The sequence below is a fragment of the Podarcis cretensis genome (assembly GCF_951804945.1).
Source record: "Podarcis cretensis genome assembly, chromosome: Z".
Taxonomy (NCBI): Eukaryota; Metazoa; Chordata; class Lepidosauria; order Squamata; family Lacertidae; genus Podarcis; species Podarcis cretensis.
Genome location: NC_137184.1, coordinates 8,232,301 through 8,251,939, shown reverse-complemented (window position 1 = coordinate 8,251,939; position 19,639 = coordinate 8,232,301). Strand labels below are relative to the sequence as shown.

General features: G+C 46.4%; 1 protein-coding gene across 4 annotated transcripts in view; it reads right to left on the bottom strand.

The window, feature by feature from the left end:
* The window catches only part of AKNA (AT-hook transcription factor), a 68,565-nt gene that overhangs the window by 31,280 nt on the left and 17,646 nt on the right, over nucleotides 1-19,639 (bottom strand). For 2 of the 4 annotated variants that reach the window (XM_079961912.1, XM_079961909.1), the window contains exons 2-6: nucleotides 12,516-13,031; nucleotides 10,004-11,205; nucleotides 7,927-8,001; nucleotides 2,951-3,107; nucleotides 1,241-1,395 (exon numbers count right to left, since the gene is read on the bottom strand). In XM_079961912.1, the coding sequence (XP_079818038.1) occupies nucleotides 1,241-1,395; nucleotides 2,951-3,107; nucleotides 7,927-8,001; nucleotides 10,004-11,205; nucleotides 12,516-12,816 (1,890 nt within the window). In that variant the 5' untranslated portion in view covers nucleotides 12,817-13,031. The remainder of the gene's footprint in view (nucleotides 1-1,240; nucleotides 1,396-2,950; nucleotides 3,108-7,926; nucleotides 8,002-10,003; nucleotides 11,206-12,515; nucleotides 13,032-19,639) is intronic. The other 2 variants (XM_079961910.1, XM_079961911.1) reach the window with 2 other exon arrangements.

Sequence of the window (19,639 nt, the reverse complement as noted above, 5' to 3'; positions counted from 1 at the left end):
GGACAAGAAGCTACAGTTAGAACTGGATATGGAACAAGTGACTGGTTCAAAATTGGGAAAGGAGTACGGCAAGGCTGTATATTGTCCCCCTGCTTATTTAACTTATATGCAGAATTCATCATGCGAAAGGCTGGGCTGGATGAATCCCAAGCCAAAATTAAGATCGCTGGAAGAAATATCAACAACCTCAGATATGCAGATGATACAACCTTGATGGCAGAAAGAGAGGAGGAATTAAAGAACCTTTTAATGAAGGTGAAAGAGGAGAGCGCAAAATATAGTCTGAAGCTCAACATCAAAAAAACAAAGATCATGGCCACTGGTCCCATCACCTCCTGGCAAATAGAAGGGGAAGAAATGGAGGCAGTGAGAGATTTTACTTTCTTGGGCTCCATGATCACTGCAGATGGCGACAGCAGTCACAAAATTAAAAGACGCCTGCTCCTTGGGAGAAAGGCGATGGCAAACCTAGACGCCATCTTAAAAAGCGGAGACATCACCTTGCCAACAAAGGTCCATATTGTTAAAGCTATGGTTTTCCCAGTAGTGATGTATGGAAGTGAGAGCTGGACCATAAAGAAGGCTGATTGCTGAAGAATTGATGCTTTTGAACTATGGTGCTGGAGGAGACTCTTGAGAGTCCCATGGACTGCAAGAAGATCAAACGTATCCATTCTGAAGGAAATCAGCCCTGAGTGCTCACTGGAAGGACAGATTGTGAAGCTGAGGCTCCAGTACTTTGGCCACCTCATGAGAAGAGAAGACTCCCTGGAAAAGACCCTGATGTTGGGAAAGATGGAGGGCACAAGGAGAAGGGGACGACAGAGGACGAGATGGTTGGACAGTGTTCTCGAAGCTACAAACATGAGTCCGACCAAACTGCAGGAGGCAGTGGAAGACAGAAGTGCCTGGCATGCTCTGGTCCATGGGGTCATGAAGAGTCGGACACGACTAAATGACTCAACAACAACAACAGTTCTAAAACACTGAATTGGATGGGTGTGTGCAGGGTTATTTCAGCTGGAACTTGTCGGAACTCAGTTCCGGCTCCTCTTAGGTGGGTGCCATTGCCACTATAAGAGAATAAGAGAGGCGTTCATGGTGAGTTCCGGCACCTCTTTTTCTAGAAAAATAGCACTGAATTGTGTGCATTGCTTGCACAAAGATTCAGAGGGAAGCAAATAGTCACACACAGGCATGCACTTCAAAACAGTTTGCTGGCTCTAAGCTATGAACTTGCCTGAGTCTGGAATTTGCTAGCTTGGGAAGCCAACAGGTGTGTCAAGTGATCTCCTGCAAAAGGTGTTGATGTGGAGGTGAAGCCATCTGCTGCTGGATTGCCCAAACCCATGGAGTTGGGAAGAGGAAAGGAGGCTGCTTGAGGGCCAGAAAATCCTGCAATTTAAGGAGACAAAAACTTTTATGCATTGAGATAAACAAATCTAGCAAGATCTTACCCATCAGAGCTGCTTAAGGAATGGGGAAGGCGGGGAGGAGACAGTCTAGCTAGCCATGTTCTCTTCCAGACTACTCCAATCCATTACTTTCTTTCCTGCTTTTATATTTCTCCCACCCACACAATTCAGTCGACATTTTGTGGATACTGAGCATGCTCACTTCTTATTGCACTGTTGGGTGTGCACCCCCCTTTTCTTATTTGAATAAAGTTTGTTCTCCTTTGTGCACTTCTGCAAAGCTTGGAGTTCCCGTAAGACTGCTACTAACCTCACTCTTGTATTTTGGCTACACCAAAACCTCATTATAACCTCATCTTGTGTTTTGGCTACACCAGGATCCACACTCACAAGAATGAATTTATTAGTAGTCTATAGGAACTGACATATTGAGAAAGGAGATTGTCTTCAGGGCTAGTGAGAAAGCAACGAAAAACCAGCCAAGATAAAATATATGAAGGATCCCAAGGTACATAGAACTGCTTGGGCATCTAAGACAGGGATGAGGAATCTTTTTGAGCCTAAGGGCCACATTCCCTTCTGGAACACCTTGTGGGGGCCACATACTAGTGATAGGTGGGGTCAGAGGCAAAAGTGGGTGGAATAGTGCATGTCAATAAACAGTAAAATTACCTTTGTGCGGTAGGCTAGTTTCTATGCACACTCATGGACCTCCTCCACTATCCTCTACCCAAAAAGCACTGTCAGGGTTGAAGAACACATTCCAGCCAGACAAAAACACTCAAGGAAGGCACAGATCAGGTGAGGGATGTGGCCTAGGGATAGTTCTGAGAACCATATCAGGAACCTGGAGCTTGGGCCTTGCACACCTCAGTATCAAGGGCCTGCTATTCTGCTGGCTCAGCTAAGGTAGAGCAGGGGTAGCCAACATGATGCTTTCTACATATTGTTGGGCTAAAACTCCCTTCATCCCAAACACTTGCCCTTCTTGCTCGGGCTGTTAGGAACTGGAATCGGACAATGACTAGAGAGCCATTGGAACTCACCCATTGCTCTGTCCCAGCTCCTGCCTACCTAGCAGTTCTAAAGCATAACAGTGCAAGTAGATAAATAGGTACCGCTGCGGCAGGAAGGTAAATGGCGTTTCCGAGCACTCTGGCTTCTGTCATGGTGTTCCATTGTGCCAGAAACGGTTTAGTCATGCTGGCTGCATGACCCGGAAAGCTGTCTGTGGGCAAACACCAGCTCTCTCGGTCTGAAGTGAGATGAATGCCACACCCCCATAGTCACCTTTGACTGGACTTAACCGTCCAGGGATCCTTTACCTTTACATTACTCACCACTGATCTAAGCAAGTTCATCAAATGATTGTAGTTTGGGATAGAGGCTGGGCTTGGGGGGGATGGGATCATATTTAGCTACCAGCATCAGAGATCTAGCCAATATTCATCCAAACCTTACTGTTTGTCCTAAAGTGAACTTCCTACAAATGTTATTTCTTCCAAAGGATGGTGCACAGATTTCTCAGACCTTACCTTCATTCCAAGCAGCATCCGGTGCTGAGCTAGAGCTCCCTGTGACCTCAGCTGTCCTGGCCTGAGGGATGCTGAAGGTTATGAGCTTGGAGGCCTGAGCCACAGTCCCCATTTGGATCCCATGGCTGGGTTTTGGATGGTCATAGTACAACCGCACCTGAGAGGCAGAAGAAATCCATGGGGTTATTCAATCCAAATATGATTTTGAAGCACAGGGGTGCTGGGAAAAGTGAGGAGGGGAGTCATAGGGGAAGAGATATGAAGAGGTTCTAGATCTGCATGGAGCTCAACCTGAACTGCAGATGGCCTCCTCCCCATGAAGTACCTTCAGGCCCTGGGACTCACTTTGCCTACCAATTAATCAATTAATGACTTAATCAAGAGGTGGAAATCAGGTGTGGGGTGGTTTTCTCTATTTAAATGCCAGTGGTTATTTGAAGAACTGATACAGTTCCTCTGAACATGTACAGAGTATATTCCAGACTGTAGGGCTGCTTTTAGAGCACATGCAGAATACCCACGTTTTAATCTGTGGCATCTCCAGTTAAAAAAGATCAGTCAGAAAGCTATGGAAAACAGCCTCTTCATGGCTTGAGCCCAGTACTGTCTGCACTGACTGGCAGTGGCTCTCCAGGGTTTCAGGCAGCAGAATCTTTCCCAGCCCTAACTGAAGATGCTGGAGATTGAACCAGGTACCTTCCACATACAATGCAGATGCTCTACCCACTTCCCTCCTCTGAGCTATAGCCCTTCCTTAAAAGCTGGAGAGCCATTGCCATTAGACAATAGCACACTAGATAAACAAATAGCCTTATCTGATAGAAAGCAACTTCTGATGTTGCCAGAGTCAAAATAAAATTGCTCAGGAAGGCCATATGAGCTCATTTCTGATTACCCATTCACAAACAGCTCTGGGGGCTGAGGAAAATCCCTTATCTCCTCGCTCCATCACCCTTGCTCACTTATTTTCAGTTGGCGGGGACTAAAGCTGGATTTCATTAATCCTTGCCATCTGTGCAGTATGCCTCTCTCTCAAACTCCTCCCACATACCCCTCTGTGAACCACAGACCTGGAAATCCATTCTACTATACCTCTCATGCACATTCAGTTATAATCTAGTTTCCAAAGAAGCCTTTCCTTTTGGGGAGAGACTGTAACGCAGTGGTAGAGCATCTGCTGTGCATGCAGAAGGTGCCAAGGTCAATCTCCTGTACCTCCAGGTAGAGGAGGGAGAGGCTCTGCCTGAAACCCTGGAGAGCTGCTGCCAGTCAGTGTAGGCAGCACTGAGCTGCCTGGACCAATGGTCTGACTCACTATAAGCTTCACTATTTGTCTAAATGCCCCTGTAAACTGAGCCACAAGGCTGGGTGAGAATTTACTGGTGGTGTCCTCTACATCTGAGCCAGAATACTGATGGCAGTCACTTTTGGAAGAGGTTTAAAAAGGGATTTGTTAAATTCATGGAGATGTTAGATCCATCAACAGCTATCAGCAACAGGAATAGACATGGCTGTCAGTTTTGGTTTCTCTCATTTTTCAATCTTCAGTTTACCCCATCTCCAGTTCAGTTTGCAATTATTGCAATTTATTTAAAAGCAAACATGTACATTTTCCTATTTCTCCTATTTTACGCATTTTTTTGGGGGGGGGTTGGTTTTCTTTATGATTTTTATTAAATTGTCTATTTTACAATTTCCGATAAACATTTTACATACTTAAGATGTCAATGACTTCCCTTCTTCTCTTTCCATGGTTCATTTTGCATATCTTATATCCCTGCATATTTTACAAAAACTATACCAATCGGTCTTCCATTATCACATCCATCAAAACTTATTTACACTGTTGAATTTATATTAATACTGCCAGTGTTTTCAGCGGTACACAATTATTTTCCATATATTCAATAAACATTTTCCAATCTTCTTTAAATGTAAGTTCTTCTTGTTCTCTTATTCTATATGTTAAGTCTGCAAGTTGCCAATCTTCTTTGGCTGTGACCTCGCTCATTATCCATTTTGGGGCTAACAAAACACGAGCCACTGTTGTTACATACATAAATAACCTTTTCCGACACCTGGAGATTTCAGTCTTAATTATACCCAACAGAAAGGAAAGGATTACCTATTCCATTTTCTCTAATACCTTAATCATGAATGACCATGAAATATTATCAAAGGCTTTCTCTGCATCTAAAAAGATTAGTGTGGTCTGCTTTTCATTTCTTACTTCCAAATACTCTATTAGATTAATTACGTTTCTTAATTTGTCCTTCATTTGATGGCATGGTAAAAAACCAGCTTGGTCTCTGTGGACTGACTCAGTCAATGTCATTTTTAGTCTGTTAGCTAAAATTGCAGCAAATAGTTTATAATCATAGTTCAATAAAGAAATATATCTGTAATTTTTAGTCTTTGTTAAGTCACTATCTTGCTTAGAGATCAGGGTAATAAATGCATCTATTTTACATATTTTTGGATGCAATTTTGCCTCATACACATTTTCTGCAAGCAATTTCTCCATATAGAATGCACACTTGTTTGTCATTTTGACTAATAAAGGCATTGGTGAACACACTTCCCTCTAAAATACACCTTTCTGCATGCATTTTTTAGCTGGAGAATTGCATTGCAAAATTTGGAGGAGTGAGAAGTTTGAAAGATAGCCACAATTATACCTTTGCATGTTGATTTGGGAAGGTCAAATTAAGATAAGATAATGCAAGCTAAACAATTTTATCCCTCACCCCTAACTAGTTTTCTACATGAAAGCCAAATAGAGCCTCCAAATCCTGTGGTGCTTTACCCAGAGACAAAACAACGACAACTAGAAAGGAGAGTTGCCCTGCCAGTGGCCTTCTCAGAAACATTGGGCTAACCACTTCTGGAAGCAGAATGCTAATTATATCATCCATTGGCCTAATCCAGCAGAGATATTTCTTCTATTAAGAACATAGCATAATAATATAAGAGTCTGCTAGATCAGGCCAAGCAGCACTCTCCCCTCCTGTGATTTCTAGCAACTGACCACGGAGGCACAAGCACAACCATCATGGAGACTAGCTACTGATAAGACTTGAATTTCTCCAACCCTATTTTAAAGCCATTCATGTTCTTCAGACTTCTTTCAATTAATGTCCCACATCTTCCTTCCTCTTTCTGAGTAGCTGCCGTGGTGGTTGCTTCTGCTGGGCTGTGGTTTGAAAAGACGCAGCTCTTAAGATACAGGAAAGGGGTGGGTGGGGGAAAACCTGTTGCAACCCTGAGCCGCTCATCTTTTAGGCACGTTCTTGTATTCTCACATTCCTGCTCAAGCAGAGGCCAGGCTGCCTGACTCACTGACACAAAAAGGAACCTGGAACCAAAAGTGCTTGTGTGGGGGTGGGGTGTATCTTAAAAAAAACAGAAAACCAAACATAATGATTCCTATTCTCTCCTTTAAACAGACTCTCCTCCCCCCCATAAAGGGGGAGGGGGCCTTGCTAAGAAGAGCCTGGTTGCTAGATCAGGCCTGTGTCCCATCTAGTCCAGGATCCTGTGCTCACAATGGCCATGTTGTTGTTGTTGTTTAGTCATTTAGTCGTGGTGGTTAAGAGCGGTAGTCTCGGAATCTGGGGAACCGGGTTCGTGTCTCCGCTCCTCCACATGCAGCTGCTGGGTGACCTTGGGCCAGTCACACTTCTTTGAAGTCTCTCAGCCCCGCTCACCTCAAAGAGTGTTTGTTGTGGGGGAGGAAGGGAAAGGAGAATGTTAGCCGCTTTGAGACTCCTGAAGGGGAGTGAAAGGCGGGATATCAAATCCAAACTACTCCTCCTCCTCCTCTTCTTCTTCTTCTTCTTCTTCTTCTTCTTCTTCTTCTTCTTCTTCTTTGTGACCCCATGGACCAGAGCACGCCAGGCACTTCTGTCTTCCACTGCCTCCCGCAGTTTGGTCAAACTCATGTTGGCAGCTTCGAGAACACTGTTCGACCATCTCATCCTCTGTCGTCCCCTTCTCCTTGTGCCCTCCATCTTTCCCAACATCAGGGTCTTTTCTAGGGAGTCTTCTCTTCTCATGAGGTGGCCAAAGTATTGGAGCCTCAGCTTCATGATCTGTCCTTCCACAGACATATGCCTGTGCAAACCTGCAAGCAGGGCCTGAGTGTCACAGCCCTCCCCACGTGATTCAAAGCAACTGATGTTCAGAGGTCTACTCTCTCCAGCAGTGGTGGCAGAGCATTGTGGCTAGGAACCACTGCTAGCTTTATCATCCATGAACCTGTCTAATCCTCTTTTGAAGCCATCGAAATTGCTGGCCATCAGTGCACCATCTGCCTAATCAGCAGCTGGGTTAAAAAGTGGGGTTGCAGGCGCCACTGTGATCACAGGAACTTATAAATTGCTGTACCTTTGCCTGCATTGTTTAATGCCAAACCGTGCGGGCAAAGGAAAATGGGACACCTGGTGTCATTATGACGCCAGGTGATTGATGGGTAAGTGGCCCCACCACCTTCCAGAATTGGCCCACAGGGCAGTGGGAGGTGGTGCCCATTAGTTCTGGTAGGGTGAAAGGCAGGGAGAACAACAGTGTAGGGAGACCAATGGCAGGTGGAGTCAGAGGTGAGATGAGCCAGAGCCAATGAGAGGTGGAGCTGACTGATTCTAGACTCCCTGCTGAGCTCTACAAAGGGCAACCCCAAGATGGAGGAGGGGGAGGAACCTGACATTCAGTGCCATCCCCATGACTGGTTGTATCTAAGAAGGCAGGCAGGTGGAGGATGGCTGAGAGCAGACTGAGGTTGGTGGGGCAGTGCTTCATTCTCTCTAATAGGCCAGCCTCCACTGCTGTGGGAGAGGGAGATGATTGAGAGGTAAGAATCCAGCCCGCCCACCAGATCCAGTTCCCCCTTCCTGTCCTACACACAGAAATCTAGCATGACAGAATACAATTGGATGAAGGACAGTGCTAGGTCCTCAAACAAGCTGGAGACATCCTACCTTTGCACCCAGCCGTAGCCGGTCAATGGTGTTCTCAGCTTCAGCATACTTTGTCAGCAGTTTGTGGTAGTCCTCCTAAAACAAGAAGAAAGGCATTTGGCATCTGTTAGGTTCATATTTTAGAGTTCCAGTCAACCCCAATGACAGGAGCCCAGGCTGATTGGTTAATAGTTAAGAATATAAGAATTATAGAACTGTAGAGTTGGAAGTGATGTTCACAGCACAGTCTGATGAATGCTCATAACTCCTTCATCCGCCCCCCAAAAAAAGAGAAAAGAAATCATGTCAAAGAAATGTAAACTGGTACATGTTGCATCATTTCTGCCACATTCCCTTTTTGTTGGGACAGGATTGGCAAGATGGTAGTTTTACAGATCATAGGGCTCCTTTATTTTCAGTTACCCATGGCATGGCCTAGCTCTTCCTGAGGTGGTGAACTCATGTCTAATACTGTACCACCCCAGATTCCTAATTGCTCTTCCATATAATAAAAATAAAAAAGATCCCCATGCAAAGAAAACTAGCATTTTATGGAGAACGGTGTCCACCCATTCCTCTCCCCGCATGCTGGTTGTCTAGGTGTGATGAGTTCTGTATAGAGGATCACTCAATAATTTCAAATTGTTTGACACCCCCCTCCACGGACGCGTGTGGGTTCGAATCCCCACGACGGGGTGAGCTCCCGTTGCTTGGTCCCTGCTCCTGCCAACCTAGTAGTTCAAAAGCACAATAATGCAAGTAGATAAATAGGTACCACTCCGGCAGGAAGGTAAACGGCGTTTCTGTGTGCTGCTCTGGTTCGCCCGAAGTGGCTTAGTCATGCGGGCCACATGACCCGGAAGCTGTATGCCGGCTCCCTCGGCCAATAAAGTGAGATGAGTGCCGCAACCCCAGAGTCGGCCATGACTGGACCTAATGGTCAGGGGTCCCTTTACCTTTACCTATCCAGTCATGGAATTTGCATGGGTTGCAACCAATGTTAGAGTAGGTATATTGAAATTAGTGTACACGACTAAGTTACTCTGAGTGAATTTTTTTTAAAAAAATTGTGCAAATAACGATCAGTTATCGTTATCCCAGTTACATACATCATCTCCTAGCCCTTCTTGCCTGGACTTCCCAACCTATCTTCCCTTGACTCCCTAACCCAATCACTTTGGTTTTCTGCAACTCGTTAAAGTTTTCCAATCCTTCCCTACTCTATCTTTCACTCTTTGTTATGTTTACTGGTGTTCATATGTTTAACCCTACTTGTAAATTTATATTTACACAGTTTCTTTTTAAAGTTGTTCCCACTTGCTCAATACTGTTTTTCCCTTTGTAGTTCTTATTTTGGCCATCATCGTGGCTAATTTTACATATTATATTAGTTTAAGCAACCACTGGTCTTTGGGCGGAATTTTCCTCTCCTTCCACATTTTAGTGTGTACGTAGTACATGGTACCCTTCCTGTAGCTGTTGCGTAAAGGAAGAGGTTTTTTTTTTACTTTATCTGGGATTTCCTGTCCCCTTACAGCTAACAAGAATTCTTCTGGCTTCTTGGGTCTCTGAGTGATACTTAGTTGGATACAACTCTATGGAATTTGATTCTGGAAGATGTAGTGATGACCACTAAATTGAATGGCTTTAAAGGAGGATTAGCCAAATTCATAGAGGACAAGGCTATCAATATATCTACTCTAACATTGGTTGCAACCCATGCAAATTCCATGACTGGACAGGAAGTACCGTAGCTAAGAAAATGGAGGGGTGTGTCAAACAATTTGAAATTACCCCAATGGCTATGTTCTACATCTACGGTCAGAGGCAGTCTTTCTCTGAATACCTACCAGTTCCTGGAAATTACAATTTGGGAGAACACTGTTGTGTTCAGCTCCTGCTTGTGGGCTCCCCATTGGGGTATTTGGCTGGCCACTGTGAGAACAGGGTGTTGGACTAGATGGGCTCCCTTTGACCTGATCCAGGGCTCTTCTTACATTCTTAAGGCATACAAGCTCAGGCACAGGCCATCTGCCTGAATAAGAAGTAAGTCAATGTGTGGCTTCAGAACTTTCACAATAGACACTGAAGCTATTACCTGAAGTTGATGCACCAGCACTGTAGCTTGTCTTGGGGATTTGAGTTCTTCGGGAATGACAGAAATGGTGGGATCTTGACATTTCTGCACAGACCCTTCCCCACTGCTCAGTAGCACCTCGCGGACAATCTCAGCAGGAGACTTGAAGACCACTGGCTTCTCAGATTCCTTGGTCCTCGCAGGAGGGGTCTTCCCCCGGGGTGGATGGTAGCTTTGTGCGTTCTTTGGAAACTTCACTCGAGGCTCCACTTTGGACAGATCTGGAAGTGGGTAGTTAAGCTGCCCTCGGCCATACTGCAAAGTGTCAGTTGTTGCCAGGTTTACTGGACTACTTTCTTGGACAGGCTTGCTCAAACTGGACTCTCCTGCCATTTTCCAGGCAGCTCTCCCCTGTGGGCTCAGGGACCTGGACTGCCTTTTGAATTTGGATGGCAGTCCATGAGGAACATCTGCTTTCAGCTTCCACACCTTTTCCAGCTGCTGGTAGCCAGCTTGCCTCAGGGTATGAGATGTTTTCATTGCCCCGCTTGGTTCCAGAAGCTTCTCCTTCGGTTTAACAGTGGCTAAAGGAAAACACTGAGTTGTTCTGGCTCTGCCAGCAGTGGCAACCACCTTGTCAACACCTTCCTTAGGGTGGCCCAGGTTCTCTAAAAAGGAGGATTCTGGTAAGGTCTCAGCCTCAATGCTGGGATAATTTAGAACGTCGTCTACAGATGAGGGGCTATGACTGCAGCCCATGGAACCCCCAAAAGAGCTGCCATGAGGACTTCTTCTTGATGGGGAAGTAAGTGCCATTTCCTCTGGAAACGTCTGAGTCTTGCCAAGCTCATAGGCATCTGTTTTCAAGAGGGTGCATTCCAGAGGAGGCCTGGAAGGAGAGGCACTGAGGTTGGAGTTATCAGAAAACTCTTCTCCACCTTCTGAGATAAAACTGTAGGATTTGCTGCTCTTGTACAAGGCCTGTGGGTCTCTCAGAGCCTCAGGACTGGTGCTATACTCTGAGCCGTACTGGACCTCATATGAGAGCTCTGGGTAGGTCTCTCCCTCACTGCTAGCATCCAACTCCCCTGCTTGTTTCTCCAGATCTTGGGAGCTGCCTGGATCCTGGTCATCTTCTGGGGCACCCAAAAGTTGGTCTCTCTGCAGATGCCAGTAGGAAATCGGACCTTGATCATTGGGGCTTCCATTGTCCTCTAGATGTTCTGTGGAGAAGGAAGAAGAGAATGCTTAAATATATCCCACTTTTGATCTTGTAGCTTAATGCAGAAGGCAGGCATTAAAATACTAAATTAGATTAAAAGTCCTAGACCCCTTCCAGGAGCTCAGAGTAATTCCATTTAAGACCTCACGACTTTACCAAAATTTCAGGAAGGCCTTTAGATCCTTTCCTCGTCAAACATAAGGGTTGTGTTCAATGTTAGTCCTACCTAGAGCACAACCACTGGCATAATTAATTCATCTCACCCCACACCCTCTTGCTGACTCTGCAGAAACTTGAGCCAGTCACTGTTGCTCAGCCTAACCTACCTCACAGGGTTGTTGTGGAGATAAAATGGAAAAGGGGAGAGTAATGTATGCAGCCCTCCTCCCTGCTGCTCCTAGAAAGTGGCATTCAGAAGTATACCACCCCTGAACATGAAGGTTCAATCTACCTTTTGTGCCCCATTGACACTGACAGATCTGGCATACATGAATGCACCTAATTTCAAAACCATCTGAACCAGACTGCCATCACCACATTTGTGACAGGGAGTTCCATAACTGAATAATGTATTATGTGCCCATCTTTTTGTCTGTACTGAATCCAATGAGCCTGAGTTCTAGCATTATGGAAGAGGAAGAAAACAAAAAAAACCTCTGTTGACTTTCTCCACATTATGTGCCATGTGGTAAACAACTATCTCATCCCAGCTTCATCATCCAGAAGATCTGAGAAGTGTGAGAACTGGCATTTGGCCTCAGTGTGTGTATTTCACAACATTAAAACTCCACACAAATTCCATGCCAGCCACAGCTGAGTTTCTGACATCTGTATAAATTATGCAAATTTGCAAAAACCATGTGCATTTTGCATCTCTCATTCTGGTTTTGCTAGTAACAGTAGGAAGTTAAAGGGCACTGTAGCTCCAAAACCACTGATAACCTTACTCAGCTGCCTCTCTGGTCCCGTGTTGGGACACGGGTGGCGTAGTGTTCATGGGTGCTGATAGAGTGGACTGTAGGGAGTTGGAGTCAACTAATTCTAGCTTTGTCCCTCTCTTCCTCCTCCCTGCTAAGTTCTACAAAGGACATCACTTGAGACTACGGAGGAGGAAGTTGGCAGGCAGGACCAGCCCCTGGACTGGATGTAAGTAAGAAGGGAGGCAGGTTGAGACTGGCTGAGGACTCACTGAGGGCGGTGGGGCAGTGCCCCATTTGCCCTAATAGGCCAGCCTCCTACTGGTTAATCTACTTTCACTCAATCGGCCAATGTTCGTAGAGAAGGGTCAACCAGATCTCCTGTGTTACTCACTGTGTCGGTCTGCAGGATTCCCAGGGCTGGTTGCCCCTGCACATTCAAAGTCCTGACGTTCACCCAAGTCAGACCCCCAGTTGCGTTCTGCCAAAAATTCTTGGTTGCTCTTAAGCTCTTCCATACGTTCAACATCCTCCAGGATCTCCTGAGGAGAAGAGACACCCTGCCGATTCAGCCTGCTTCTTCCCACACTGGGGTCTCCCTCCAGATCTTCATGCCTCTCGAGCTCATCTTCCTCCTTCTTCTCCTGCAGGCGGAGGTGTTGTGCTTCAAAGCCATCCCTTGCTGCATTGGACATCCCCGCAGTCACTGATAAGGCAGATTGATGCAGGGTGGCGTGGTGGAATAACCTCCCGGGGGGGGGGGGGACAAGGCAGGAGCGAGACTCACTTGTACCGTTTCATCGTTGCTTCTGCAAAGAGCTGAGGGGTGTCAGGGGGTGGTACGAGCCTTGGAAAAAAAGTAGGTCACGTTGCAGTTTCATTCAGCACTTCCACACATCCTGTCCCCAGGCTGTAGGGGGGGTAAGACAAGAGAGAGTTTGAATGGCAGTCAGGAAAGTTGGCTCATATTTTTCTCAAAGAGCCCCTTTTTTTGGCCTTTTCATTCAATTGTTAACATTTCTGTTGGCCAGTAAGGCATGCCCCAACTGCCCCCTCCTTGCAAGGGATGGCAGTCAGCAAACACAGGCTGTCCCTGGAGACAGAACTGAGAGAAAACAGCAAAAGTGGTTGACAGTATTGGTTTTCCAGGAACTGTCCCTAAATAGATTTCTAGTTTTTGGCTAGCTGGAGAGCTTAATGTCATGAACCCTAGCCTGACACTCCAGCACAAGGGCATGGGTTGGCAAACTAAGGCCCAGGGGCCGGATCTGGCTCAATTGCCTTTTGGATCCGGCCCATGGATGGTCCAGGAATCGCCATGTGGATCGCTGTTGGGATTCTGATCATTCAGGCTGCACCATTCCCCCCCCCCACAAACTGTGGCGGCGCCTCCTCCCTCCCTCCTCCTGGCTTCTCCCCGCCCTGCCTAGAGGAGGAAGGGGGCTGGGTTTTGTTGAGCCATGGTTGGCTGAGCGCCATTTTACGCAGCCCCTCTCCAGAGCCAGCTCTTTTGGCCACTCATCGTCCCTCCACCGCCACCACTGCCAGCCCTTGCTACTCGCAAGGCACAGGAGCCGCAGTTGGCTGAGTGCCATTTAAAGCAGAGCAGCTCCTCTCCGGAGCCAGCCCTTTCGTGCCACTCATCGTCCCGCTGCTGCCACTGCCAGCCCCTGCCCCTCATAAGGCACAGGCAAGCAGCCACCGGGGCTCATCCAGTGCTGTGGAGAAGGGAGGGGAGAGTCGTGGGTTTTTGTTTTTTTCCAAAATATAGTCTGTCCGCCCCCACAAGGTCTGAGGGACAGTGGACTGCCCCCCTGCAGAAAACATTTGCTGACCCCTGGCATGGACTCTCCCCAGTCCACCCCCTTCAGTTGCCTTGCTTTGCATCCTTCTTGAGTCGCCCCCGCATGTCCTGGCTGTGTCCTTGAATTCTGAGAATTGCTCTTGCAATAGAGAAGGATGATTGTGCGTAGAAACTAGCCTACTGAACAAAGGTAAAACCTACATTCATTGCTTGGTCTGTTTTTGCCTCTGGCTCTGTCCATCCCTGGTGGCCCTGGGAAGGCTGCCTAAAATGGAATGAGGCCCCCAGGGTGAAAAAGATTCCCAACCCAATTTGATTGTAACACTCTTTTTCTGCTTTCTCTCCTTGGATATCCTACAAGAGACCCAAGGCTTATCCCAGGAACAAGAAACTTAGATAAAAGGGGAAAACTGTGGAACTTTAAAAATCAGTGGTGGTAGGATGCCATTGCAGGGCAGCTGGGATAGAGTCTTAGATCAAGGTAGAGATGAGGAACTGTCTTTCTGCTGCAGCCTACATTCCCTTGAGGGTTACCTGGTGGCTGTGCTTGCTCACAGTGGGCATGTCCAAAGCCAAGAGTGGACATGGCACACCTTTTCCTCTCTCCCACAGCCCCCTCCTTCTCACCTGAATGAAGTTAAGCCAAGGATTGAATGAAAATGTGCTGAGGGCTGGATTTAAGGCCAGGAAGACCTGGATTCAAATACCCACTCTGGGACAGCTTGTCTTAATCACCAACTCTTGGCATAGCCTACCTCACAGTCTTGTTGTAAGAATGAAATTTGGTGTGTGTGAAGAAGAGAACTCTTGGAGGAAGGCTGGCTTCTCCCGAGGCCAATACCAGTTTACACAATAGATTCCACTCTCTTCTTCTACACACACACACACACTTCAGCCTCCCTTTCCATACAGATGGCAGACACAGAAATTCCAGTATCAGGCTGTGCCATTTGCCACAGGCAAAGTGTGACGCAGCTGCGGGGGGGGGGGGTCTTCTATCCTCTCCAGCCAAACTGTAGTGTCTGAAAAGGTTCCATTCATTCCAATGGAGAGGTGGCATTGATTCCAGAGCCAGCAAGGCAATAAAAGACTCATCTCACACAGAGATGAGGAACTCAAAGGGGGCATTCACACAATCCACTAAGATCATAGACCTCAAACGGGGGTTCTTGTGCACAGCTGTTGGGAGTAGGATTCTGTCCAAGGTGGACAGAGTGTATGAAGACTCCAGCTGGATTAGGCCAAAGACCCACCTAGCGGTGTCCATTTGGGGAAGGCGCATACCTCAGTGGTAAAGCATCTGCTTTGCATGAAGAACATCCCAGGTTCAATCCCTGGCATCTCCAGAAAGGAGTGGGAGTGTACCTTCTATGAATTCCTGGAGAGGCACTGCCAGTCAGCATAGACAATGCTGAGCTAGATGGACCAAGGCAGCCTCTTATGTTCCTATCCTGCTCTCACAGTGGCCAACCAGATGCCTCTGGGGTGCAGGACATGAGTGCAACAGCACTCTTCCCTAATAGCAATTCCCAGCATACTGTCTGATTGCGGAGAAACAGTATGGCCAATGTGCCTAGTAGTTATCAACATGGATTTGTCCATGTCATTTAAGTTGGTGGCTGTCACCACATCATCTGGGAGTGAGTTCCATAGTTTTAAGTATGGGCTTCCTTCTTCCTGCATGATGCTCCACTTGAGGTGGACAGGGCTTCTGCCCCCACCCCACAAGGGAATCCATCAAGGTAAGGTCATGCACAGTCCATTAGGGTCTGCAGCTCACCCTGAGGTTATGCAAATACAACTACATTACCTGGGTTCCACTTGCAGCTGCTGGGCTTGTTGCAGTCCAGCTTGGCTGAGAAAGCCCATTAGCACACAGCCTCCTTTGTTCACCACTGTTTGTTCTGGGAGACTAAGTGGCCTTCACTTTCACCGTCGCCCAAGGCTGCTTTTAAAGAGAGGGACCTTTCAATAAGCCTGCATGATTTTTCTCTATTGTATGACTCTCCTTTTCTTACACACACACACACACACACACACATGCAGAGAGAGAGAGAGAGAGAGAGAGAGAGAGAGAGCGCTAGTTTCCTCCCACACCAAAGGCACAAGTAACCACTCATGCTGTCTCTTCTTGCTTTCCCTAAAGCCATGAGTTCACAGCCCCCTTTACCCCTCTCTAGAGAAAAGTCCTTTCATCTACTCTGTTTCTCCACAGGTTAAATATATGAGTTAGAGAGAGAAAAATCCATCCAAAGACTCCCAAATCCTCTACTGAGGCAATCTGAATTCTGGAAAAAAACATGCAAGATCATGTCCACACAAGGCCAAACCACACATAGTTGGAAGAGACCACAAAGGCCATCGAGTCCAACCCCCTGCCAAGCAGGAAACACCATCAGAGCACTCCTGACATATGGTTGTCAAGCCTCTGCTTAAAGACCTCCAAAGAAGGAGACTCCACCACACTCCTTGGCAGCAAATTCCACTGTCGAACAGCTCTTACTGTCAGGAAGTTCTTCCTAATGTTTAGGTGGAATCTTCTTTCTTGTAGTTTGGATCCATTGCTCTGTGTCCGCTTCTCTGGAGCAGCAGAAAACAACCTTTCTCCCTCCTCTATGTGACATCCTTTTATATATTTGAACATGGCTATCATATCACCCCTTAACCTCCTCTTCTCCAGGCTAAACATGCCCAGCTCCCTTAGCCGTTCCTCATAAGGCATCGTTTCCAGGCCTTTGACCATTTTGGTTGCCCTCCTCTGGACACATTCCAGTTTGTCAGTGTCCTTCTTGAACTGTGGTGCCCAGAACTGGACACAGTACTCCAGGTGAGGTCTGACCAGAGCAGAATACAGTGGCACTATTACTTCCCTTGATCTTATTGATGCAGCCCAGAATTGCATTGGCTTTTTTAGCTGCCGCGTCACACTGTTGGCTCATGTCAAGTTTGTGGTCAACCAAGACTCCTAGATCCTTTTCACATGTACTGCTCTCAAGCCAGGTGTCACCCATCTTGTATTTGTGCCTCTCATTTTTTTTGCCCAAGTGCAATACTTTACATTTCTCCCTGTTAAAATTCATCTTGTTTGTTTTGGCCCAGTTCTCTAATCTGTCAAGGTCGTTTTGAAGTGTGATCCTGTCCTCTGGGGTGTTAGCCACCCCTCCCAGTTTGGTGTCATCTGCAAATTTGATCAGGATGCCCTTGAGTCCATCATCCAAGTTGTTGATAAAGATGTTGAATAAGACCGGGCCCAAGACAGAACCCTGTGGCACCCCACTAGTCACTCTTCTCCAGGATGAAGAGGAACCATTGATGAGCACCCTTTGGGTTCGGTCAGTCAGCCAGTTACAAATCCACTGAGTGGTAGCATAGTCAAGACTGCATTTTACCAGCTTCTTTACAAGAATATCATGGGGCACCTTGTCAAATGCCTTGCTGAAATCAAGGTAGGCTACATCCACTGCGTTCCCTTCATCTACCAGGCTTGTAATTCTGTCAAAAAATGAGATCAGGTTAGTCTAACATGACTTATTTTTCAGAAATCCATGCTGACTATTGGTGATCACAGCATTCCTTTCTAGGTGCTCACAGACTGTTTGCTTAATGATCTGTTCCAGAATCCTCCCTGGTATTGATGTCAGACTGACTGGGCGGTAATTATTTGGGACCTCTCTTTTCCCCTTTTTGAAAATAGGGACCACATTTGCCCTCCTCCAGTCTGCCGGGACTTCGCCTGTTCTCCAGGAATTCTCAAAGATGACTGCCAGTGGTTCTGAGATCACATCTGCCAGTTCTTTTAATACTCTTGGATGCAGTTCATCTGGCCCTGGAGACTTGAATACATCTAAACTAGCCAAGTATTCCTGTACTATCTCCGTAGTTATTCTGGGCTGTGTTTCCTCTGCTGAATCATTTGCTCCAAATTCTTCAGGTCGGGCATTGTTTTCTTTATCGGAGAAGACTGAGGCAAAGAAGGCATTGAGGAGTTCAGCCCTTTCTGTGTCCCCTGTTTGCATTTCACCATCTTCTCCTCTGAGTGACCCCACTGTTTCTTTGTTCTTCCTTTTGCTACGAACATACCCATAAAAGCCCTTTTTGTTGCTTTTAACCTCTCTAGCAAGCCTGAGTTCATTCTGTGCTTTAGCTTTTCTGACTTTGTGTCTACACGTGCTGGCTATTTGTTTGAATTCCTCTTTGGTGGTTTCCCCCCTTTTCCATTTTTTGTACACATCCTTTTTTAATCTTAACTCAGTTAAAAGTTCTTTAGATAGCCACCCTGGCTTCTTTAGGCACCTTCTATGTTTCCGTCTCATTGGTATTGCCTGAAGTTGTGCTTTTACTATCTCCCTCTTAACAAACTCCCAGCCATCATCAACTCCCTTTCCTTTTAGTATTACTGTCCACGGGATCCTTCCACTTCTACCCCACTAACCAGGTCATCCACATTGGTTAGGACCAGATCTAAAATGGCTGTTCCTCTTGTTGCTTCTCCCACTTTCTGGACAATGAAGTTGTCTGCAAGGCCAGTGAGGAATCTGTTTGACCTTATGCTCTTGGCTGAGTTTGACATCCAACAAATATCCGGGTAATTGAGGTCCCGCCTTACTACTATCTCCCTTCCTTTTGCATGCTTGGCCATCTGTTCCAGGAAGGCATCATCTATGTCCTCCGTTTGGCTTGGGGATCTATAGTAAACTCCCACAATGAGGTCACTGTTATTCTTCTCTCCCTTAATTTTGACCCAAAAGCTCTCACTTTGGCTTTGAGGTTCTAAATCTTGGATCTCTTCACAGGTATACACATCCCTGACATATAACGCCACTCCTCCTCCTTTCTTGTCTGGTCTGTTTCTCTGAAATAGATTGTATCCCTCCATTATTACATTCCAATTGTGAGACTTATCCCACCAGGTTTCAGTGATGCCTATTATGTCATATTTAGTTTGCTGTACCAAGAGCTCAAGCTCATCTTGTTTATTTCCCATGCTTTGCGCATTAGTGTACAGACATTGAAGTCCATTATTCATTCCCCCGTGTCTCTTATTTAAGGATTTTTTCCTCCCACCACTAGGTCTGTGTGCTGTTTGCTCCATTTGGTCTATGACATTTGGATGATCATCTTCATCAATTGATAAATTCCTACCTTCAGGAGCACTGTCTCCCTCCCCCACATTAGTCAGTTTAAAGCCCTCCTGATGAGGTTTCTGAGATTTTTGGCAAAAACATTCATCCCAACCGTTGTGAGGTGCAGTCCATCGCTTGCCAGAAGTCCATCTTCAAGAAACTGCAGTCCGTGATCTAAGAATCAAAACCGTTTCTGTTTACACTATTTGCGAAGCCAGCTGTTCACTCCCACTATTTTTCCCTCTCTCCCTGGGCCACGTTGTTCAACTGGGAGGACAGATGAGATGACAATTTGTGCATTTAATTGCTTCAATTTCCTGCCCAGAGCCTCGTAGTCTCTTTTGATCTTCTGGAGGCTATTGCTTGCAGTGTCATTGGTTCCCACATGAACCAAGAGGAAGGGGTATTTGTCAGTGGGTTTTATGATTCCTTGCAGTCGTTCAGTTACATCTTGGATCTTAGCCCCGGGGAGACAGCACACTTCCCGAGACATCTTGTCAGGCCCACAGATCACTGCTTCTGTTCCCCTCAGTAGGGAATCCCCTATCACCACTACACGCCTCCTCTTAGGTCTGGTTGGGGTTCTTCCAT